Below are 24391 nucleotides of genomic sequence, written 5' to 3' on the forward strand. Positions count from 1 at the left end.
CCAACAAGGATGGGGGGGGGGGGCGGTGACTTGCTTTGAGCACCCTGAGAAGAGGCCTGAGCCATGGAGTACCATCTCCCCTGAGGTGCTGCCAGCACACGTGGATGGGGAGAAGTGCAGCAGCAACCCAGAACTGTCCTCCCCCTCATGTCCCCTGCAGGGCTGGGGCCTGGAGCCAGCTGGGACTGGGATGGAGACAATAAGGGAGCTGTCAGGAAACCACAGCTGAGGCTGCCGGTGGGCGCAGGCAGCAGAGACACGGTGCAGGCGTGCCTGGGCAAGGGGCTGCTGATGGAGAGGGGCTGCCCGGAGAGAGGGCAGCCCTGGAGCGGGATTGCTGCCTGGTGCAGCGTGGGTCGGAGGCAGCCTGGCTTCCAAAAGCCTTGCTGCGGGTGTCCAGGAGGCAAGGAGGGGCAGCAGTGAGGGCACTGCTTCTAGTGTCGGAGCTCTGCTCTTCCAGAATGGGTGTCCTTCCTGCTGGTAGTTGGTAACGCGTAGAGGATTGAGGATATGAGGAAAAAAATGTTTTGGCAAGACCCAGTTCCTAAGCAGTGTGACCCATTCCTGGCGAAGAAGGAACTCTGAGGCTGGGAAGAAAGAGGTGGTGACAGCGGGTGGGGAGTTGCAGGGGTGTCTGCTTTGGACCCCAGTTTAAGAGTAGAACAAAATTGTTAAACTTTGGATATTTAAAAATTGTGAAATTAATTGTAGGACTGAGTGATCTTGATTCAGGACTGGGCTGGGGTTGCAGGCATGTGCTTGTGGAGGCTCAGGAGTGGCAGAGGGGTTGGTGATCATTGTTGTTCCAGAATTAGACCCAGGTAAGGTTGCAGCCTTGGTATGGTCACACTAAGCAACCCACTGGAGAGTTCAAGGGGACTTCTTTACAGTGTGAGTCCCACAACTCCTTCAGCTCCTCCTGTCAGGGTTTATCTTCAGCCTCTGCTTGTCCCAGGCATAGAATCCCAGAATCCCAGAATGTTTTGGATAGGAAAGGACCCTAAAGACCACCCAGTCCCACCCCTGCCACAGGCAGGGACACCTTCCACTAGCTCAGGTCGCTCCAAGCCCCATCCAGCCTGGCCTTGTGAAGCAAATATTTTCTTCTGTGGTCAGTGCTCATCAGCATGTGTTAGCTCTAGAATTGCCAGTTATCCAAGCAGTGGGAGAGGAGTGACCAAAGAAACCATAACTGATGTAATGAGCCATTCACAGTTTCATTGTACTGCCTGTGTGTACTTAGATGTGCTTGGCTTCAGCTTTGAGACAAGCATATGCTACTGGCAGGATCAGCCAGGTAACTGGCATGTCTTCAAGGAATGGGATTCCTCTTGGGAAAGTAGTTTTTCCAAAACATGCAAGCACTGAGCAACCATCTGGGATACAAATTAAGCCTATTTTTTAGTGTTGTCCACCAAGGCCTCAACTGTGACTACATGCTAGCAGAGCTGTCTTTCCCAGCTAACTGAGGATGATTTCTCCCTTTTGATTCTATAACGTGTAGGGTATGGCCATGAGACCTAAAACAACTGAGACTGGCAAGTCCATTTTACTCTGCAACTGGGGCTGCTTTGCCTTGCCAGCCACACCTCCCACTGGTTTCTGCCCTCTGTCTTCAGAAACATTGGTGGCTGGACGGTTAGGAGAGTTAAATAAGGTTCATTTAGAAAAGGTTAATTTAACAAATCCATTTTTCTACAAATGTGGGACGTGATTATCTAAGGCATTTGTAAGAGAGGGGTTGTACTGTGAAGGTGGGTATATCTCGGTGCGTGAAGTGGGTGAGGGAGGGAGGCCAGGAGTGTGCCCTGGGAGCTGTGGCTAGATGGGACACAGGCACTTGCTTTTTAATCTCCTCTCCCTTTGGTTTCCAGATGCCATCAGCGCCACAAACCCCCGGGTCATTGATGATTCTCGGGCACGGAAGCTTTCCAACGATCTGAAGCGCTGCACGTATTACGAGACCTGTGCCACCTACGGACTGAATGTGGAGAGAGTCTTCCAGGATGGTAACTGCAGCCAGTGGAGGGTGTCCAGGCGAGGCGGGGCAGCAGTGCTGTCCCGCAGAGGGGGTTTACGCTAACTAGACTGCTGGTTCTCTCTCGCTGCCTAGACTGCCGGCTCTCGGTTAGAAGGGCGTGCTGCCCTGAGGCCAAGGCGGTTAGGCATGCACTTGTGTGCAGTGCCTTGCTTTACACTCACAGACCTGGTCCAAGGAGTAGGATGTGCTTTTTGCATGGAATGATTCCTCTGTGTGTGGCATGTAGGTGAACTGCACACGGATGTGCATGAGGGTCCGCAGAGCAGGGCCAGGCAGCACCTTTCTACTGCCCTTCTTGTAGGGGCTGCAGGGGACAGTGGCATCCCGTGGTGGGCCCGTGCAGCCCAGCGGTCTGTATGACCCTGCAGAGGATGTGTGAGGCTGCAGAGAGGGTTTTGATTGCCTTTTGTGGAGGGCAGGAGGAAGCACAGCCGAACCTTTGGGTGCTAGGGGAGCAGCAACTGAATGGCCAGACAGGGCAGCTGTTCCTCATGGGAACGGTGTGTGGGGAGCATTTCTGCCTAGCTTTAGAGAGGGGTCTGCATGACAGGGATGCTGCAGCTGGGAGAGGGAGCCTGCACCATGTCCTGGGAGTTTGCATTCTGCTTAGATAAGCCAGGATCCTGACTGCACATATCCCTGTCCTCTTTCTCTACCTTGTCTTACAGAGTGCAGCAGAGGTTCTGCATTTAGTGTGCGAGAAAGGGTCTGTGTGGAGCTGAGTGGCTGGGCAGGACAGAGTTGCTCTTGGAAAGGAGAGCTGCTAATGTTTGCAAGTGGAACAAGTGCATGGAATAAAGTTTGGAAATCATATTTGATTTGGAAATCAGGCAGCAGGACTGCCTGAAGGCAAAAATGCAGCTTGGTTCATTGCAGCACAGCGTAATAGGCTGAGGGCACACCAGAGGACTGAGCCTGTCATTGGCTTCATGTGCTTCCTTCATCTGAGCTGGAGCTGGTGATCATCCTTCCCCTGCATAAGTCTGTGACCTTCCAGTAATCTCCTGCTGCAGGGCTGAGGATCAGTCACAGTGCTGCTTTTATGCAGGGGTATGTAGAGATGGTCCCCTCTTCTGCTGCTCTTCCGCCTCTTGGGACGGTGTGACAAGTCAGCCCAGAGAGCAACCTTTCAAACTGTCCTACCTGCGCCCTGGCAGGGAGCCCTCAGCACCCAGGAGCCTCTGCCTTGGTGTGGAGTTCTTGGGGACACAGGGGTGACTCTGTCAGGCAGGGTGCTTGTAAGTCTCCCCTTCTTCCTTCCTCCTCTTCGTGAGGAATGGAGGGAATGAACAGCTGGGAATAGTTGGGGACAGTGAATACTGCAGCAGAGCTCCAAGGGGAGGATCTACTAAACCAACTCAGAGGTTTGCAGAGCAAGTCTGGGGAGAGCAACAGTGGGTGGGCTGTGTGCGCATCTCATCCTGGCTTCTGAAATGTGTCTGGCCCTGTGTCAGCAATTCCGTTCAGGTTATTCCTTCAAATTCATTCTGTTGTGTCTGTCCCTTCCCTGGAGAATGGTAGTGAGCAATAGCAGCCGATGGGTTTGGGAAGGAGCTGGGGAAGGCACTGCAGGATTAGGTGCTGCTGTTTGTTAGGCTGCTTTTCAGCCTTTCTTGTATCAAGATGGAATGAATTGTCGCCTGGGGTTATTTTTTTTTCTTTGTTGACCCTGGGAGCATAGACAGCACAACTTTTAAGTGGTGCAATGTGTGAGATGAAAGCTGTCATGTGAGTCTTGGGATTCAGCTTCTAGCACCATTGCTGCTTAGCAAGCTTGGTGGGAGACATTGAACGGCTGCTTGAAGGCTCAGGAGTGAGCACCTGCAAAGTGCTGTGCTTCATCTTTTGTCTGGACTTATTCACAGCCTGTATGTGTGGTCAGGAAGGAGGCAAGGGAGCAGGTTTGTCCACATAAGGAGCAGCCAGCGAGGCTGAGGAAATCCAGAAGACCCCAAGGACTGTGGTAATCAGAGACTATTAAATAAAACCGATGTCAGTCTGGGCAGATGCTGATGCTGTATGGAACAAGGAGCGTGGGCCGTCCTGCTGGGAGGGCTGGTGCTGGCCCCGGGTGGGGAAGCAGGGCAACACCGAGTGGAAGTCCAGATGGGTTCTTGCCTTCATACAGGGCAGCAGGAGGACCATTACCAGAGTGTTGTCAAACTCGAGTGTCAGCACTTCAAAAGGACACAGAAGAAACTGAGAAGACTTTTTTTTTTTTTTTTTTTAAAAAGCTACAAATATTAATCAAAGGCTGGAAAAAGTACCTGATAGTGAGACAGTGAAAGAGCTTATCCTTAAATCAGAAAGAAGATTGAAAGGTGACTTGATTACAGTGTAAGAGTAACTATGTACCTATCTGCATGGGGAGAAAATCAAGAGACACTAAGACTTTGCAGGCTGGCTGGGAGTTCATGCTAGAAGCCAAAGCCAGCTGAATTCAAATTTTGAAGTACCCTTGTTCTTTTTATTAGTAGCCCTTTCTTCATTAGCTGTTGGAAAAAATGCGTAGGAAAGTGCTGTGTTCTACATCTCTTGTACTGTCTCCAAATCTGGACCAAATCCCTTTGTGGAAGAGGCTCGCTGCATGCCCAGGTGACTGGTGCAGTATAGGCTGGGCGAAGTTTAGAGGCTGGCAGTATACATAGGTCAGCCCTTGTACCAGCCTGAGAGATCCTTCTGGCCTTTGAGTCTGTGCACACAAGAGCCATCTGTGTTGCTGCGGTTCCCTGGGCCATGCCATGTTTCCTGCAGTAGGCCTGCCTCTGAATGCCATGCTGTGCTGCATGCCTGCCAGTGCAGTTTTGCCATTGTCAGTGCCATTATGCAGTGTGCTGCTCAGAGCTGTGGAGAAAGCAGTGTGATAACTGGGAGGTGCAAATGGAGCAGAGGGATCTGCCGTTTCACAGGAGATGTGGAGTAAATCCCAGGTATTCAGTGCTCTCACCTGCCTGCTCAACTGCAGGACCATGCAGATGCTCCTGAGCACAGCTGTGGGAGGGACAGAATGAGGCAGGGGGTGCTGGCAAGGAGCTGAGGAGAGCTGAGCCCAATGGGTTGGCCCCCGACATCGCTGGCATCTGAGAACTAATCAGGGACTTCCCAGGATCCCGTTTCAGATAACACTGAGTTGATGGGATGAGGTGTTTTCGCAGCAGGTAAGCGGCTTTTCCCAACGAGCACTGCTGTGTGCTGATGCACCAGTGTACGATCTGCTGGAGTGCTGCAGTCATGGGCTGTGTGAGGAGCTTGCCTCGTGTGGTGATCCAGTTACCAGGCAGAACTCATCTTTATGTGGTTTCTCCAACACAAGTTACTTGGCCCAGGTTGTGGTAGACCTGTCCTTTGCAGGCAGGGGAAGATGTTGACTTTCCACAGCAGAAACAGGAAGACTTCTCTAAGCGGTGGTCTTTGCTTTCATTGCTAAGGTTTGCTTGCTTGTCCATGCTGTGCCGAGCGTATGCTGCACCTCTGTTCGCAGAGACCCTTTCCGTGCCAGTGGCTCATCTAACAACAAGCAGTCACTGACCATTTTGGACAGCAGGTGAATGTCGTGCTGGTCTAGCATGACAGCTTGAGGGAGTGACCATCCTACCTCTCGGTAGTCAGTTGAAGTCTGAGGCTAGCGCTCTTCCTCTGCAAATGCCCCCCAGTCTGCACGTGCTGCTGCTGAGCCCGAGAGAAACTCCAAGAAGGAGAACCTCAGATCTCCACATTCACCGACTGTTCAGAGGTTCCCCACGAACTGGGTGGCCCCAGCTGTGGTGATGCCCTCCTTCCTGCTCAGGCAGGTGCAGCAGAGAACCTCCTTCCATGCCCCGCACAGCTCCTGGGTGTTTGGTCTAAGTTTTGGGTTGTGTCATGCTGGGATCTAGATCAGGTACGTTACGTTATAGTGTGTAACTGTCATTGTGTTGAATCTTTTGGAGCAGCAGAAGCTTTGTCCAGGCAGTCAGGCTTCTGAGGGTTGCTGTGAGAAGGATGCATGGCTTGTGGAAAAGGGGCAGCTGTCCTCTTGCTGGTTTCTCATGTGCAGCCTGGCAAAAGTCCCCCTGGAAATCTGTTCGCTGTGTGGGAATGACACTTCTCTCATCCTTTCCAAGTTGCTTCCAGCACCAGATGTTGTCACAGTTACTGCTTCTGTGAAAAGGTGGGACAACCTGCCTGTGGCTTTAGATCCTGTGAGGAGATGACCCTGCAGGTGCAGGCTAAGTGACACGGGCTGGGCAGTGCCGCAGTGCCTGGTGCCTCTCAGAACGCCAGCGGGGTGAGCCTGCCCTGAGGGTTGGGTCAGCGTGGTCCCCTCGCTCACAGCAGAGCTCCTGGTGAGGTGGGAGGCTGCTACGGAACGTGCCTTTTGACTTCTTGGCTCTGGATAGGTACAGTTAAAGAGCTTCCTTCTCAGAATTGCCTTCAGAGAGCTCCTGTATGCAGAAGTCTCCTAGAGTTTAGAGGATGTCAGGACAACAGCAAGAAGCTGTCGGTGTGTGGGTGCCTTAGCTCTTGGCCTTTACCTTAAGAATATTTCTGTACCAAACGAAGGTTAGAAAGCAAATTGTCTATAGAGCCCTTCGGCAGTGATTTATCTTGGTGCTGTTCCTGAAGAGGAAGAAAGGGCCAGGTCCGGTGCTGGAAGGGCACAGGAGGGACAGCAGCCGGGCTGCCTGCTGCTGTGGGTGCCTTCTCTAGCTTCAGCTCCTCAGCAAGCCCACGGTGAGTGGCCCTCTCCTCCCACTGGCCCCGAGCATCAGTGAGGACAGCCAGCGGTGCGAGGCAGCTTCCTCCTGTCACCTGCCAGAACCTGCTGCTGCCATGCTGGTAGCATCGCTGCTCTCCATCGCTCCCCTGAGCCGCAGGGCTGCAGGCCTGGACTTCAGCTAGAAAGCCCAGGGTGGTTCTGGCTCTCCTGTCTGGGCAGGATTTGGGTTTCTGCACCCTGAGCAGGACAACGGCATCCTGCCTTATGTTCTGGAGCAGGTTGGTTTATTCCTGGCTGTTAGGGTGATAGACAGCATTTCCGTGTCTTCCAGCCCAGTGAGTGATGCTTCTGAGGAAGGTTTTGGCAGGAGCATTTCAATGGAGAGGCCAAGGGTTTTGTGCACAGGAGGGTGTGCAAGGCCCTGCAACTCCATAAGGTGCTACCCCACCCTGAGGTGTTTTTTGTAGTGTCCCTGGTACATTGCTGGGGACCTTCACATGCACCTTTTCTCTGTCCGGGTGCTCCTCCCAGAGCTTGACCGGTCCTGGCAGTGCCTGTAGAGGGATTTCTCCAAAACGTCTAGGACAGGGTGCTTTGTTTTGCTATAAAATACTGTGTGATGCTTAAGTGCTAACAGCAGCAGCACCATGTGTATCTGGACAGAGGTTCTGCACACAGGGCAGGGCTTGTTGGTTGTACATCAGACAGCTGCCTGTAGCAACCAAAGGAAGTGTGATAAACAACCAATCCAAGAGACTGGCTTAAGGGATCATAGAATCCTGGAATGGTTTGGGTTGGAAGGGATCTTAAAGATCATCTAGTTCCAACCCTGCTGCCATGGGCAGGGACACCTTTCACTAGATCAGGTTGCTCAAAGCCCCATGAGATTGGAGTGACAGAAATTGTCCTTGCAAAAGTCTGGCTGATGTTCCAGAAGTGGAAGAACCTCTGCCTGGCAAGCAGAATCAGGAAGGATGCCTCAGTTAAGGGTTGGTGAGATTTTATCATCACCAGTGAGGTCTTGCTGGACTCATGATTAATTCTGTTACCACTAATGGTACAGGGTGAGTGACAAGGCAGAGCCTCTGCCAGGTGTTGTGCCCAGGACAACAACTGCTGAGGAGTTTTTCTCAACTTCCTTGGGTCCCTGGGGTGCCTGAGCCCGCAGTGTGCCTGGCCAGTGTTCGAAGGAGAGATGGTTCCCACAGCGAACAGTGGATGAAGCTGGCCAGAGGAGAGGATGGAGGGGAGGAGAGCAGGGAAAACCAGCCAGTTAATACTGTCTGTTGGGTGGGTGTAGGAGGGGTTCCTGCTATTTACGGGACTAATATTTGTCTTGGGAGTCTGGAGAGGCTCACGGCTTTGTCAGATGAGCAAGTAGCCATGGCCCAATAGGCCGCCATCTGTCTCTGTAGGGACATGGCACTGCAGCTGTGAGGTGGCAGGATTTTGCAGTTGCTGTCAGCATCTGACTTTTGCAGATGGGTTCAGTCTCACCACATGTGGTGCAGTATCCTTTACCTCTCTGGAAAGGAGTGTGGCAGCTCCTTTATTGCAAGGGTGCACGATATGAGGCGCACTGGGCTGGACGTGTGACATTGCCAGTGCCTTCAGTCATGTTCATCTGAAAGGTCCTTCCTTCTCTGAGGGTGGATACCTGGCCAGTGTGCAAGAGAAAACGAGGACTGGTGATGCGTTGTTCTGAATTCCCCAACAGCCCAGCTTGTTTGCTGTTACACTCTTTGGTCAAGATGTTTCTTTCCAGAAAAGGTAGGAGACTGGGAAGGTTGAAATGCAATTTTGGGCTGTTGGCATCAGACAGCATGGTCACAGGAACTGGGAAATTTGTTCCTCACGTTAGTTTTTCAAACATTTGGAGACTGTAAAGGGTCACAAGGGCCTGGACTGATGGAGGTGGCATTGCCCAAGCTGTTCAGTTTGGTAACTGGCTCCTGTAGCTGCTGTGAGGGGGTGACCAAGACAGGACGCTGGCTGCCCAGGGATTCTTCTGCAGCAGCCCAGGGCTCTGGGTGGCTCCTTGGTGCCCGCATGAAGTCGCTGCTCTGTGTAAGACCCGAGAGAGTGGGTGGTCTCTGGGGACTCAGCATGACTGGCATGGGAAGCCTGCACTGCTGCCTGCTGGAACGTCCATGGGCAAAGGCTGTCCCGTGCAGCTGGGTTGCCCAGTGGTGGCCGGCAATGGGGGTTGCGAGGCTGGGTGTGCTGCAGAGATCCTCCCTGCTGATACTGGGCAGTGCAGCTTGCACCCCAGGGTGTTGGCATCGGGCGGAGGAAGGGTTTGGGTCTCACTGAAGCCCTCAAGAAATCTGTGTGTGGAGAAAGTTGCTTTCTGGACTCTGACCCTGTCCCCTTCTCCCTTCTTCCAGTGGCTCAGAAGGTGGTGGCTCTGCGGAAGAAACAGCAGCTTTCCATTGGCCCCTGCAAGTCCCTGCCCAATTCACCCAGCCATTCATCTGTCTCTGCGGCCTCCATTCCTTCTGTTCACATCAACCAGGTGGGAAACGGGACCGGGGAAAGCTGGGGACTCCACATGCTTCTCTGCACCCCCTCAATTCACTCAATACACAGCACGTTTAGGCTGGCCTTAGACTTGTGGCTAGAGCCCTGGAGCTTTTGGGAAGAGCAGAGCCGTGGTCACCCTGGCACTTCTGTCTGTAGCCCAGAGCAGCCTGATGTTTGCCCTGAGGTCAAGTTTTGTGTCTAAACCACAGAGTCTGGCTCACGATCTCCAAAGATTGTGGCATGCTTCTAGAGACTCAGTGGCAGAGCCGTGAGCAGCCCACAGGGAAGCTGCAGGGCAGGGCAGGTCCGTGGGAGGGGTCTCGGTCTGGCTGCCCTGGCCAGGCAGGCAAGCCTGGGTGGTCACAGCTGCCCACCAGCCTGCTGCCCCCGGAGGTGGGAAGCTGATGGTCTCCCATGCATGTATGGGTGGGCTTCTTAGGAGGTGTATTTGTGGAGGGGCAAATTCAGTAGTGAATTGAAGCGGTAGCACAGAGAAGGAGGTTCTCCTCCCCTTGGCTAGATGAAGGGCTCGGTGCTGTTCTTCTGGCATGGTGTTATCTTGACAGGGACTGCCAAGGTCTCTGTGCTGGGAGGATGGTGAAACCAGAGGTGTTTGTTCCGTGGCTCTGGAGGAGCAGAACTGATGCAGGGGAGGCAGGTCAGAAACCAAAGCAAGCAGCCATGGTGAGTGGCTCGGTGAAGCAGACTCTTTGGGCAGCTGCCTGTTTGCATTAGGCTTTGCTGCATGTTTCCAGCACCCACATAAGTGCTGAGCTGGCGCTCTGATGAGGACAGGGAGGTCCTGGGCTCTGCTGCTTCTCTGGGGCAGTCAAGCCAACAGATTCCAGCTCTGAAGCAACCAGCGTATGAAATCACAGGGTCTGTAGCAGGGACTTTGGGAAATCTGTCTGTCTGGCACAGTGCTGTCAGGCTGAGGAACAGCAAGTGTAGCAGCTGGGTTTATGGAAGATGGGATACAGCATAGCTGGAGTAGTTGTGAGCCCCTCGACTGCCTCAGCAGTGAGCAGCACTTGAAGCGGTCTTTTTTCTCAAAGACTGTAGCTAAGGATTCAGAGGAGCGTGTAAAACTGAAGAAAATGCAAAGCAAGTTTAGCAAAATAAATTCTGCTGGACTGACAGTTTTTTTCATAAGGAGATGGGCTTTGAACCTTCAGGTGTATCTGAGCCTCTCAGCCCTGGGAGGGCTTCCAGTAAACCACGACTGGGGAGATTGTTCTGTACACACCTGAGTAGTGTCCGCAGCCACTGGCTGGACCCCTAGATAAAGAATTTTTAAATACCCATGTGAAGTTAATACCTGAGCGTATAGGCTGCTAAAGCTGGACTGCGAGTAGGTGCGTACAGGTTTTTGCTGACACCTGTGCCACCTTCCTGGTGCTCCAGGTCACCAGGGCCCTAGCAAGTTCAGATGAAGTCTCTGTGTGCATGCAAATAAGCTGAGCCCTGCTGACAGCCAGAGCTGCCTGATGAAGTACTATGTAGTTTTCTGATCAGCGCTTGCTTGTGTCCAGCGAGCTTGAGATACAAGCAGAGTGAGCACAGCTGCTTGCAAAACATACACAGCCGTTCCATGCCCTGCAGTATGTCTGCATGTCAGTGCTTTCGGGGAAGTTTAATCGGAGGCATCCAAGGTGGAGAGCAAAGTCCAGGGAAGATGCAGATTTGAGTGTATCTGGTAATTTGAGGATTTTATTAGCAGGCAAATTGTAAACAGTCAGAGGCTGGCTGGGGAGGAGAGGCAGTCTGTGCTGAAAGGGGGAGCAGGGTGGAAGATGGCCTAGAGCAGCATTCCCCAGGGAGGAGCTGAACACTTGCTTAGTATTTTCTTCAGTGTTCGAAGTATGAGAAGAATAGCAAATACGTACTAATGGCACTTGCTCTGCTGGGCAGTGTGTTTGTGGTAAAGCTAAAAATGTGTGAGGGGTGTGGGGATACCAGACCCCTCAGGCTGATTGCAGTTGCTCATGTAAGTATGTGTTGAAATGGGTGTAGAAACAGCAAAAAGCAGGTGGGAGGGAAAAGAGACCCTAACACAAGAGGAAGTTAAGCACCTGGCTTGTTTAGCCAAGGAGAGTGAAGGCTGAAATGGACCAAACCTGATGTGTAATACACAGCTGTGAAAGGAAATAACTTTTTAAGAAAAGAAAATGCTAGAATAAAAGGAATGGATTTAAGACTGGCCTTGGGGAAGCAACATTTGGGCATCAGAAGAGGTTTCTAACTGCATGTCATGAGCTTTGTTAGAGGTTTTTGCTCAGAAACCTCCTTTCCTTCCTGCAGAGTACCTTTCAGCCCAGTTTGCAGATGCGGTCTGTGTAGAGGTGAATGCTGGCTCCTTGGGTCTTGAGACAGGACCTTTACTCTCAGTACCTTGCTGCCTCCTGGGGCTTTGCCGGAGGGACCTGAGTAGTTCTGGTGGGAAACGAGAGCTGTTAAAGGGAAGTAACGCAGCATGCAGCTAAAAGGGAATTGCAGCTAACTGTGAGGCCTTTCCAAGCAAGAAATATTGATTGATTGCTTGTGTTGTAGAGGTGTCAGCAGTAATGATAGGCCATGTCCTTCTGGAGCTTCCTCCCTCTGTCCTCCCTCCCTGGTGTGTGCTCTGTGCCTGTCTGACGCTGTGTGTCCCCTGCACTTGGCAAACCTGGACGCTGCAGTGGGGATCAAAGTTAATTCCCATTCCCTGGGCCTTCTGTGGCTCAACAACAAATGCTTTCAGTTCCCAGTGACCTGCTGCAGTAATCTTTGCTGTGGTGTTTACACACCCCTCTTCCATTACAAAACCACTTCTCTTAAAAATAGAATATGAAGTAATGCAACTGGTAAGTGATGGTAAAATGCTGTGGAGCATTTCCCCATTCTTGCTTGGGCTCAGGAATGAGGTTCTGGAACTGCTTCCTGCTGTCCTCAGGGAAAATCCAGCTGGCTTTAAGAAACAGAAGTTCACTGGTTGCTGATGTTTCTGACATGGACCTGGGCAGAGCAACCCACGCACTCTGGTGCATATGGGCTTGCCGCCTGGGTGGGAGGATGCACATCCAATACTGAGCACATTGACCAGGCAGGTAGTACAGCAGGGATGCAAAAGAGCCCGGAATTGCCGCTCAGGAGTGCGCTGTGATGGTGGTGACACGCTGAGGGGTATGGCCTCCAGCAGGAGCTGGAGCAGCTGTCCCTAACACAGGAGGGAGCAGGGTGCAGACAGCTCTGAGCCCGGCCAGGCACTGCTCTCCGGGTCTGGACTGCAGAAGTGCCGGCGCCTCTCGTCGGACTGGGTGATAGTGGCCTGGCTCCTGGGAGGTGTCCTCTGCTCCTGGCACTGCGCTACCCCCTGGGGCTCTGGGAGGAGATGGACAGGCTGTACACGGTCTGGAGGGACGAAGGAGAGAGTGACAAGTTCTTTGCACGGTAGTGCCCTGTTCTGTCTTTTTCCACCTGAGGGTATGGGGCTCTTGCCAAGGTTTTTTACTTGCCTTTGTGAGTAAGAGAGCAGGAGCTGGCACAGGGAAAAGGATCTCAAGGAAGGGCTTGGGAACACAGGGTTTAACATGAAGATGAGATGGAAAGAAGCCAGACAAAGAGTTAAAGAGCTTTTGTTTGCCTTGTTCCGCAGCTAGGTATTGGTGTAAGCAGGCAGGACACACGAACTGGGACAGAAGGGTCTCTTTCTTCTTGGTACCGCTTGTGGGAGCAGTGGGACTGGCATTTGTATCTGGAGTGCTTGGGCAGGAGGAGCCCCTGGGAGCCTGTGCGCTGCTCTGTCCTCCTGGGGCCTGATTTTGGGTGTCGAGAGCTGCTGCCCGCAGCTGCTGGCTGTGTGTGGTGGCAGCGTTGCTCTGTTCCTTCCAGGCCGTTACGGCATCTTGGGCAGCATTTTGCTCCCCTTAGCAGGCTGCCTTTCTGAGGGCTGTTAGCAACAGCGTACCCTTCCCCCTGGAAGGGGAAGTTAATAAACAGTATGCCCTTCCCATCTTGTCTTCTGCCAGTAGCTATGGTTGAGGTCTGCTTCCCTTCATAGCTCTGTGCCTGCAGAGGTGATGGTGCCATCTGAGATGGGAGGGATGTCCTGCTCATTGCCTGCTCTCCTGGCCCGTGCAGGCAGGGACAGCTCAGTCTTCTGGAGCTGTCAGTGAAGAAGGCACTTGTCTCCTGGAAATGGGAGCAAAGGGACCCTGCAAAGGATTGCTTAGGGGAGGCAGGAGCTGGGAGCCAGCCCTGCCTCTCATCCCAGTCCTGGGGACATCTGTTCTGGAAGTAGTTTGGTGCTACTAGTTGAGCCAAATTAAGATTTTTGGAAATGACCACTGCTTGTCTGGTCTCCTGACAATCTGGCCAGTCCACTGCGATTACTGGGAGAGGAGAGACTCCAGAGGACCTTGGTGATTTTGTCACCTGTCAGAGGACTTTATTGTCCTGGCAGGAGGTGGTGGCCAGTTTCTGAACCTTCATGATTGTGCCAGGTTCCCAGGTTGGCAGGGCTCTGGAACAGCGGTGCTGCATGAGGTGTTTTGGTGTCCTTGCACAGTGGATGATCCTCTTTGTGATACAGTTCTTGGACCAGTCAAAGGCCTTGGTTTCATTTCTGTCTTTGGAATTGTTGAGGTTTTTTGCTTGTATTCCATAGCAGTGCCTGGTGCCTCAGGGGTCACTGCTTCCACCAAGGTGGAGAGGAAGGGAGCTGTAGTAGCTGGTCAGCTGTGGTCAGGGTTTTCCACCAGCACTGTTGGGTGTGCCAGTCATGCTCGTCAGGTCTGTGACCCTGAGTACCGTGTTCAGCACCTCCCTGGTCCTCTGGCATGGCCGAAGCCAGGGCCAGCCCCAGGAGTCCTGCACGCTTCCTCAGGGTTGCCACGTCTGCGGCTCAGGGATGCCACATCTGTCCCTCAGGCCTTCCCAGCAGCTTGTGGGATGCAGATCTGCACTTGTTTGAACAGGCACCTGGACCCTGCAGCTCCCACAGGGAGCTTTTGCTTGCCTACTGGTTCGGACTCTCCCCTCCTGTGTCCTGCCCACACCCATCACTGGGCGAGCAGGTTGGATGGGTTTGGGAGCCCCATTCCTTGGCTTGGCCTCGACTTCCACCCTGCTGCCTTCTGGCAGCTGCCTGTCCCTTGCCTGCAGGGCGTGGGTGGGAGTTTCTCAGGCCAGTGGGTGCTTGCAGTACTTGCAGAGCTATTCCACCTGATTTCCTTACCGTTGTTACCCCTTTCTCTGTCTTTCTTCAGGGAGCCTGAGATGCCTTTAGGAATACCCCAGGCTGTGGGATGAGTCACCATTGCCTCTTTGCTGTGGGATTGAAATTTGCCTTTCTGCCAGGGAACTGGTTCCCAGCAGCTGGCAGGAGGTAACACAGGCACCCTGTGCCAAGCCCCGCCGTGCTGCCTGGATGCCCGGGCATGCCTGGCCCTGCTCAGCTGCCCTCCTGGTGTGGGCTGGCCCAGTGTCACGGCTTGACTCTGATGGCCTTGGTCTGTGGGCCTGCACTGGCTCTTCGGTGACACTGGGAAGTGCATTTGCTGAGACTTTAGTAAGAGAGTGGATGAAAGAGGTGAAAAGTTAAAGTTTGCAAGTGAAATGAAACACAAGCTGCAGCTCACCTGTGCTTGGTAACAAGCGCTTCCCTGCCTGTCACAGCACGTTTCAGCAGGGTTCAGTCAGCATGTGTGCCTCGGCAGGTGAAGCAATGGGTGTTTGCATTTCCTCATGGAAGCCTGTGTTCTGTAGCCTGCTCAGCTTGCTGTGCCCTCCACAGTCTGTACACTTCTCTGGCTTCTTCCGCTGAGTTGGTGGCTGATGTTTGTTTGTACTCTTCCGTTCAGAGCCCTTCCCATATTTCACTCCATGTTCTGCCTTATGCCTTTTTATACCGAGAGTTGCTGCATCTTAACTTCAGCTGAGTTCTTCCCTGCTTAGACACCCTATGGCACTGTCAGTATTCTTTGAAGTTCATGATGTTCACCCGTTACACACTAACGGGAAGGATTTGTCCTGCACGTGTGATTTTTCAGCTTCTGCTGTGTTCTTATTCAGTAGCAACCATAGGTCGTTGTTCAGGTACATCAGCAAAGTAGCTGCCAGGAGCAAAAATACAGTATTTGCCCAGACCTGTCATCTTATCAGGGTTCTCCCACATCCCTGCAATTTGTTCTGGGTGCCTGGATCACTCCTGAATTCTTGGAGCAGTCTGCTTCAGTTGAGCAGTGTGGTGGCTCAGGAGTGCTTGTGTAGCCAGAGGCTGTACTGCTGTCTGCCTTTGGGGGAATTTCTCCCCTGCCCCCAAACTCACAGGTGGCACCAGACCTCACATTTCCCTCTGTAGCTTGGTGCAAGGCATCCTTCAGCCCCAGTACCTTTCCTGAGGTTTGGGTGTCTGCAGTGTCCTTTGTCACTCAAGAAAGACAAGAACTTTGTCTTGTCTCCATCACTAGGCAAGCTTATGGGCTAAGGAAAATTATTCTGGCCAGGCAAAAACTATAAACAAGGTTACAGGGAGTATGTAAAATATAAACCACAATTTAGCAAGATTTCCTTCTAGGAGCTTTAGTGTCCATCAGCTAACATCCATAGGGTTTGTCCCAGCTGCTATGTCAGGAGCTCAACCTCTACAGCCTCTTCTGAACTGAATCCTTCCCACAGTTGTAGCTTCTTAAATGTGCTGACAGGGTGACTGGAATGTGCAGAGCTTAGCGAGGAGACTACCTCAGAGTGGTTTCTGGACTCCTGGCAGCCTTAGCTGGCTCACCTTCCTGGGTAGCAGGTTCTCTCTGTTGCAGCACCGGCCATTTCTTCTCTCCCTTCAAATCCTTTTCTTTTTTTGGCATGGTTCACACATTATACATTAATTAAATGCTGATTCTACGTGCATTGTTATGGCTGATGTTAAACTTGAGCTGCCTCAGCAAATTCTTTTTGACTTTGTAGCCCGAGCTTTCTCCATCTATTCCTTCATCACAGCATTTGCAGAACACTTCTTCATGCAGTGTTGAATCCATGGTTTGCAGGTTCTCTCTCTGTTAAGGATTCAGAAATCACTGGCAGGGTGGCACGTTGCTTTGCTTCTCCATGTCCCTGGTGGTCCCCCCTTCCCGGGGACATGGTAGCAGGACTCCCTTTCATTGCAGGGTTCGTCAGCTGGACAGCCTGCAGGGAAGCTCCCTGGCAACGTTTGCTTCTGCGGTCGGAACGCCCAGCCTCTTTTCACGCATGGAGTGGTACAAGTAGACCAGTTTCCCACTCATTCTGCATTTCTGGGCAGCAGAAGCTTTCCTGTCTCTAGACAGGCTTGGGACAGCCGGAGTCCTATACTGGCAGGGAGGCTGCCTGCTCTCGGTAAGGCTTTCCTGAAAGCCACGGAGCAGCCTTGGGGCCTCCAGCTCCTGGGCTGGTGCCATGCATGCTGCCAGGCGGGTGGCAGGCAGGAGCTCAGCCTGATGGGTCCCTTTCAGCACGAGGCTCCCTCTCCCCATGAGCAGTCAGCAGAGCTGGGCAGGCTGCGGAGAATCTGTCGCTTGGGCTGCCTTGGCTCCAGCGTGATGTTAGGGTCTTCCAGACCCACCTGGAAGTGGTGGCCTTCAGGGCAGCGTGCCTTCCCACAGGCTTCACCTCCCTGCTGTGAAAGGATGTTTTCACCATGCTGCAGGCAGGCTGCTCCGGAGCTGCTTGGAGCCTGGGGTGGCCCTGGCAAGTCGGGCCACTGTAACTTCCCAGAAGCAGCTGCCAGCTCCCTGAATGCAGCTGTGAAGGAGGCAATCTCAGAGTCCTTCCAGAGCAGGGTTTCCCTGTGGCACACCTTGCTGCCCGCAGTCAGAAGTCCCTTGCTCCACTTCAGAGAGGAAGAAGTTGCCTTGCTCTATTTCAATGGCTCTCTTCTAGGACAAGTTATCTTTCATGCCTTTTCTCCCATTTCTCTCGTCAAAGATGAGGCAGTCCATAGCTTGAGTGAACATTGCACCCTTTCTAGGAGACTGGGCTGTGGATCACGGCCACTGCTCCACCTCTTTCACGCTTCTTAATGTTTCTTAACTGCTTGTCTCAGAATAAGGCTCGGATCCCATCGGGCACAGCCTGCGCACGCGGGTATTTTCTCACTGAGCACCTCTGGCAGATCTGCATCCTGCATCTGCTTGCACTTTCTGCTGTAAGCAGTAGGTGGGAGTGGAGGAAGTCCCGTGGCCCTCGGATGCTGCTGCTCTGTGAGCATGTGAGCTGGGAGGAGGTGGGCTGCTCTCTGCAAGGGGTGCTGGAGCTCTCCTAGCCATCTAGGGGCAGCTTTTTCAATGTATTTTTTAAATACTGTTCAAAGATCAGCAGAACTGCCAAAGAAAGCACAGGCTGCCACGTGCCTTTTCATAGTAAGTTGTCCTGGGCTGCAGATCTGAAATGCTTTTGTGCAGGTGTTGCTCCTTGGGACCTCTTGTAAGCTCATTTCCAGGTCATCGCCTGCAGAGCTTGCGTGAGCAGAATGGGAGTGAGCAGCCTACTTGTCTGAAAGAAATGCACTGCGGAGGTGGTTGCACAAATGGCACAGTTAGATTTTCCCCTCTCCCTGAAGTCGAGCGAGTTGCTAGTGAAGACACGGTGTGTTGTCCCATGTGTTCCCAGGCATGGGCCACTGCAGCCAAGGCCACGGTGGTCCACAGCCATGAGAGGTGTGTACCACCCTTGAGGGTATTATCCTTGCTTTATATAGTACCCGTGAGGGTATTATCCTTGCTTGGATAAACCTCAAAACCAGCAGGAGAGATATGTTTTACATAGAGCATGAGTTTAGCTTGTGGCACCCTGTCCTGGAAAGGTGAAGGCTTGAGTCACAGGGTCACACATCCTCGTTCGTATTGTAGCTGTCATTGTGAGACAGGGAAGGGACCAAGTGGGACTGTGAGCCAGGCAGACTCTGGGCTGCCTCACAGCTCCATGTCTGATGGCCTCTGTAGAGAGTAGGGTTCTCCCCAGCAGACTGTCTGAGGCATAGCTACACAGGTCCTGTGTTCTGGAGAGGAAGTATCCCCAGCTATGCCCCCTCGAGAAGAAAGGCTGCTGTTCAGGGCTGCGTGGTTGATTGCTGCCTTCCGCACCTTTGCTCCAGACCTTTGTCTGGAAGGGCTTCTGTGTCTGCTGGCCAACAGCCAGCAGTCAGGTCTCTTGTCTGTTTGCTGCTCTTCACTGTTGATTTCAGAATTTTAACGTTTTACCAGTGGAAAAAATAGAGCAGAAAGAAGGGAAATGGCTTTCCCAAGGTCCCCTGTTGGGCAGGAGCCATGCATGGCGTAGGATGTTTCCCCTATCCCAGTCCTATGCTGCACTTCCTTGCCCTGTGTGCAGGGCTGCAAAGGCAGAAGGTGTTTCCGCAGTCGTGCCCCCGGGCAGCTGTCTGCCTCTGACTGCCCTGTCTCGTTCTGCCCTAGGCCACCAATGGTGGAGGAGCCTTCAGCGATTACTCCTCCTCTGTGCCCTCCACACCTAGCATCAGCCAGCGGGAGCTGCGGATTGAGACCATCGCTGCCTCCAACACCCCTACCCCCATCCGCAAGCAGTCAAAGCGGCGCTCCAACATATTCACGGTAAGTGGCACTGGGGTCGGAGGAACTTTGGGATGAGTTTTCTGAGGGTCAGGCAAGGAGAGGGGAAGGGAGCTGGTTCGTAGGGGTCTCGCCCCACAGGCTTTTTTGCACTGGTCTCTAGGTGAACCTTGCTGTGCTGGCCAGGGAGGGGCGGGTGGCTGGGGGCACAGAGCGAGTGTGTGGAGGGGTCTCCCTGCAGCAGTGTGTGTGTGCAGCAGGGAGGGAGGGAGCCTTCTGCGTGTGTAGGGCCCGTGGTGCTGAGAGCAGCTTCTGGTGTGCATGGGGGAGCGCCTGAGAGCAAGCCATTCCTTGCACACGTAGGAGTGTGCATGGGGTATGCTCGTGTGTGTGTCTCTATAGTGTGTGTGTGCGAGCATGAGTAGAACTCCTTGAGCTTTACCGGGGAGAGCTGCACTTTGTGCATGCACAGCACCAGTGACCTCTGCTGTACCTCTCCTTGGGGCCATGTACCCTGAGCGTGGCATGAAGCCCCTGGTGACTGGGCCTCCTCTTTGGTGCCAGCTGTGCTGTGCCAAGTGGTGCTGTGCAGAGCCTAGTGCGTGGCACTGGGCCCCATTCGCTCCAGTACCCAAACCCTGCGTCTGTGTGACTTGAGCAGTGCGTCTGGGAACTGCTGTGGGGCATGGAGGGAGGGGAGGCATTAGGGAGCCAGCAAAGCTGTGGGCCCCAGTGGTGCAGGGTACGTTTGCAGCTGTTATCTCTGCCGGTTGAATCGCAGCCTGCCTCTCAGCATGCTCTCACACCATGCACACACCCGTCCACGCAGCGTGCACACAGTCCTACCCACACACTTGCCCTCACTGTTGGTGCAGCCCATGAGTTTCCCCTTGCTCTCAGCACACATGTACTCCTAGTCCCCACGTCTAGCGTAGATAGCCTCTGTTCCCCATGTAAATGTGCTCCTCTCCCCCTGTGCCCCTGTAAATGTGCTGGGCTCAGGCCTTTCTCCTCCTCCCCATCTAAATGTGCTTTCCAGCCACCATTGCTCGGTACGCCTGTGTCTGCTGTCTGTGGAACTGGCCACCACAAAGTCCTTGTATGTGTTGCACCATGTTACCCTGTCTGAACAGCCACCATTGCTCTGGACTCAGACAACATAAATTCACAGTGCCCCATGCCCCGTCCCTCTCACTGCACTATTGGCATCCCAGATTCCCCCATCTCCTTGTACTGGGAGTGTACCCATCTCCCCCAGCTTCTGACATCCTAGAAGCATCTGCTCTGATGTCCTGAATGCTCCGTGCGCTCCCCACTGTTTGCATCTCGTGCATCTCCCAGTTCTCTGTATGCATGTGTTCCCAGCCCTGCTGCAGCACACGTGCTCGCCCCTGCTCCCTGTGCTCCCTGGCAGGTAGGCTCTCCCCCGCCAGCCCCCTCCTCCCAGCACACACCGCCCTTTGCAGCAGATTCACTGCTGCAGACGCATGGTTGTTTCCTTACTAGCCCTCCCTTCCTCTGTGTTCTCACGCCTACCTGAAGATGCCGTGTAGGTCTCCTGTTGTCGATGGTCATGCTTACTGTTGCACTTCAGTGCTGATGGATGCTTCTTCTCCCTCCCCGCCGTTTCTCTTGCTCATGCTTGCTGCTGTGCACCAGTGCACGTGGGCGCTCATGCACTGCCCCCCATCCTTCTGCTCGCCTGTGTGCCAATGGGTTCTGGACTCGCCGTCAGCTCATATTCACGCTCTCTCACACTTCCCAGAGCCCCATGCTCAGCTCACTTGGTGTGGGCACACACTCATGGGGGGAGGAGGAGGGTGGCTTGCTGCGGGCTTACGCTTATTTGCTGTGGATGTCATCATCTGTCTAGGGCTCTCACTTGCTCGCTCATTCTGGGCTCAAGCTTGCTCACTCTCACTGTGGGGCTCACCTGTGCTCATCCGGGCTCGCGCTCACTTGCCGTGGTGCTGGGGCTCACGCTCACTTGCTTGCTCTTGTGCTGGTGCACCTACATAGCTCACATTGAAGTCTTCACCCCATTTGGTCGTGGCAGCAGCAGCAGCTCCTGACACCTCCTCCCGCAGTGGGACAGGGCCAGGGAGGATAGGGAGGGGAAGGGAAGGCTGTTCTTCTGCTGCTAGCTTTTCCCAGGCAGGCAGCGTAGGTGTAGCCAGCAGCCCCCGTCCTCGTGGGGTCCCCCAGGTGGGCACGGGCCCCTCCAAGGTCCAGTGCTGGGCAGGGCTGCGCTCCGCTCAGCTCCCGGAGCAGCTGCAGCCCCAGCCCCGAGCTGTGCCAGGCTCCTTTGCATCCAATCCTCTTCCTCCTCTTCCTCTTCCTCCTCTGCCTTCTCCTCTCCTCCTCCTCCTCTCCTGCCCTCACTCCCCTCCTGCTCCCCTCCTGCTCCCCACGCCGGATCGTACCGCCGCTGCAGAGGCGGGGGTCTGCGTGCCGGAGACCACCAGGTGGAGACAGACTCTGCCCGAGGGGCACCCACCCTGTCCCCGCAAACCCCGACTGCTGCTGCCGCCGGTGCCTCGCTCCATGGCCTGTCTGTCTGCCTGTCTGCTGGTGCCCATCGCTGACAGACTCGTGTCCGTGTTCTGAGTATAACTTGCCAAACTCTTTATTCTTTCGATATTTGCAGATATGTGCCACTGTTTCCAACTTTTCATCAACAAAAAGGCCTTTCCAACTCCTTCCAAATTAGAAGATCCAGGTGGTTACACACGGCACCTCTGTACAAATTCTCTCACTTTTCATTGCCTCTCCAGGGCCGGATAAGGGATGGGCACTGGGATTGATCTAAGATTAGAGGCTCGCCCGCCCTCCAGCCAGCATGGGTCCCCCCCTCGGAGACACGCAGGAGCCTTTTAAATCCCCCCAATGTAAAGTCTAGGAAGCGCTGAGACGGCCTGCGCCTGCACTTTAAGCTGGGACATTTCTGGGCCTGCTGGATGCTGTCTAGGCACTTTCCATGCTCGGGGATGCCAGGCGGACGACCCTCATAGGATGGGAAGACCTGCAGACCCACCGGGACCGGGCGACAGCAGCGAGTGGAGCTGGATGGGCCAAAAGACGCTTTGCTGCTGCCTGTGGGAGCTGCTGCTAGCGCCTGCTGCTAGCACTCAGCTCCTTCCTCCCTACTGCACCTCCTGCAGCCTGCATGGACTCCTGCTCCTCCTCCTCTTCCTCCTCGCAGCAGAGCAGCCATCTATGTCTCTTTAGTTTTCTTCTCTTTCAATCTCTTTGTTTTGTTCTGGGCCCAAAAGCAAGTGAATTGGTGTCCCAGGCGTGTGGGCTCGTGTCCCTTTCTGATCCAAAGCACATGGGGCGCTCCCGGACTGAGGGGGTGTGTAGGACGCTCCAGAGAGACGCTGCCGCTGCCCTTCTGCCATTGTTGTGATTCTGAATGTATTGATTGTGCTCCATGCCGTGTATGACTTGATATTTTCCTCTGTCCTGAGCACTTTGAATGAGTTCTGCTCAACAGACTGTATATTTCATATTGTATTTATTGGAGTTTGCTCTCACCGCAGCTGCCCTCGGGGGCTGGCGGGTTTTGCTCTCAACTCTCTAGACGTGTGATAGATATTTATTGTCCATGCTCTTTTGTAAGGGGCTGGTATCTCTGCCCAGTGACCTGTGCTACTTTGTATGGTGCAAGTGTGTTAACAGAATAAATCTGTTGGATTAGTAGAGGTGTGAGTTCCTTCACTGCCTTAGCCTCTCCTGCTTCCATCCATGCTCCACCTGCATCCCATGCCATTTCTGTCTGTCGCCATGTCCTGTGTGCCCCCGCGGGAGGCGGGTCAGAGGTAGCCCCATTCTGCTAGGAGAACAGCACTGCTGACAGTTGTGGGGGGAGAAGGCAGCTTGCCAGGGGACAGGTGGTGGGGAGGCTGGGGCTGGAGTGTCCTTAGAGGGGACGGGCGAGATGCTGGCTGCTCCATGCGCTGGGAGACCTGGCCTTGGGGGAGAGTGGTCCGGTCTGGTCTGGTCTGGCAGCCCGCCTGGGGGTGGTGGGGCTGTGTGTTTCCATCTCCTGTGCCCTGTCTCTAATGGACCTGTGTCTCTTCTCTTCCAGTCTCGAAAGGGCGCGGACCCAGAGCGGGAGAAGAAGGTGCCGGAGTGTAAAGCGGACAGTATCGGCAGCGGGCGGGCCATTCCCATGAAGCAGGTTCGATCCTCCTCCCTTCACCCCCAAGCGAGAGCAGGCTCCCTGGCGAGGTGCCATGACGCTTTTTGGTGCGGTCCAGAGTGCCTCTCCTTGGCACGGGGGAGCATGGAGGAGCCGGCCGTCCCTTGGCCCAGCTGGTCGGGCATCCTGGGGGGCTGCACACCTGCCAGGCTCCAGTAGCGTTGTACTGGGGGTGCGGGTGCAGACCCTGTGCCATGTGCGGGTGCTGGGTGCGGAGTGGGGTGCTCCGGCCAGCTGGCGGAGCAGTTCCAGCAGAGGGCATCCACACCCTGCGCCTGCTCCCCGGCTGCACACACCACCACCACCACCCCCCCACCCCGCCGCGGCCCCCGCTGCAGCCCTCCTTGCCTTGCTCCTCTTCATCTCTCCTCTCCTTTCCGCTCCCGCTCCAGCAGCCCAGCTGCCCCCTGGCAGAACAGGCAGGCTCTCCTCATCGTGGGCAATGGTAAAAAGCAGCGAGCATAGCGCCCACACCATGAGCTGTCATGGATCAGAGGGAGGCAGCCACTTGCTCTGGCAGCAGGGCGTCCAACTCCTGCCTCTGGCTTCCAGGGAAGCTCAAGCTGCCTGGAACAGACCCTGAATATTGCCTGCCCCTGTGTCCCATCAGCTGGAAGGCAGTAATGGGTAATGTCCAAGACAGCCAAGTAGTATGGATTGCCTGGATGGTGTCTCCACCAGGATTTCCTTGCACTACTGGCAAGGCTCATCCATACATTGCTTTGCAACACCTGGCTGTGCTTCTGCTTTGCACCCTGTGCACTCTATTTTTCTTCCTGTGGCCCCAGCTGGCCTCTCTGTGCCCCATCTGCCTGTGCTATGCATGAGGCCAGTTCACGTCTGCATCGCAGGAGCACTGGGGCAGGAGGGCAGAGTCTGCATCCCAGCTGGGTACTGTCTTCATGGCACCATTTCGTGCTGAGTATTCAGTGGGGAAAGAGATCCCTGGGAAGGACTCGGTGAGGCCAGGCTGACTGAGGAATGGGATGGAGGGTCAAAAGAGGGAGACCCTGCTTGCTGCTGGAGCTCCCAAAGCTTCCTGCCCTTTCTAGTCCATGTAGTAATGTTGTGAAAGGCTTGCGAAGGGCTGTTAGTGCTGCGGACAGGGGAGTGCCGTGGAGCATCTGGAAGGAGGGCTCTGCGGTCAAAGGGGAGCAGTGGTAGGGGCAGCAATGCCAGGGCAGGGGCTGTGGGGCCTTGCATGGGGGGACTCTCCTGCCAGAGTGCCAAAACTTTGAGCAGACCCTGCAGGAAGGGACGTACCAGCTGCATGCCCCTTCTCTCTATGTAGCACAGTTCCTTTTTTTCCTCAGTCTCCTGTTTGGAGCAAGGATCAAGGCTCCTTAACTGGTTTTTCCACTGGTTCTGCTGCTGGAGTGCTTGCCTCT

The 24391-nt window shown here is 54.2% G+C and overlaps 1 protein-coding gene across 3 annotated transcripts in view; it reads left to right on the forward strand.

The window, feature by feature from the left end:
* Positions 1-24391, forward strand: part of AGAP3 (ArfGAP with GTPase domain, ankyrin repeat and PH domain 3) — a 148521-nt gene that overhangs the window by 63732 nt on the left and 60398 nt on the right. For 2 of the 3 annotated variants that reach the window (XM_056335789.1, XM_056335788.1), the window contains exons 6-9: positions 1875-2009; positions 9128-9255; positions 18689-18844; positions 22890-22982. In XM_056335789.1, the coding sequence (XP_056191764.1) occupies positions 1875-2009; positions 9128-9255; positions 18689-18844; positions 22890-22982 (512 nt within the window). Of the gene's footprint in view, positions 1-1874; positions 2010-9127; positions 9256-18688; positions 18845-21449; positions 21571-22889; positions 22983-24391 lie in introns of those variants that run through there. The other variant, XM_056335790.1, reaches the window with a different exon arrangement.

Source organism: Falco biarmicus, chromosome 4 (assembly GCF_023638135.1).
Source record: "Falco biarmicus isolate bFalBia1 chromosome 4, bFalBia1.pri, whole genome shotgun sequence".
In the NCBI taxonomy this organism is placed as follows: domain Eukaryota; kingdom Metazoa; phylum Chordata; class Aves; order Falconiformes; family Falconidae; genus Falco; species Falco biarmicus.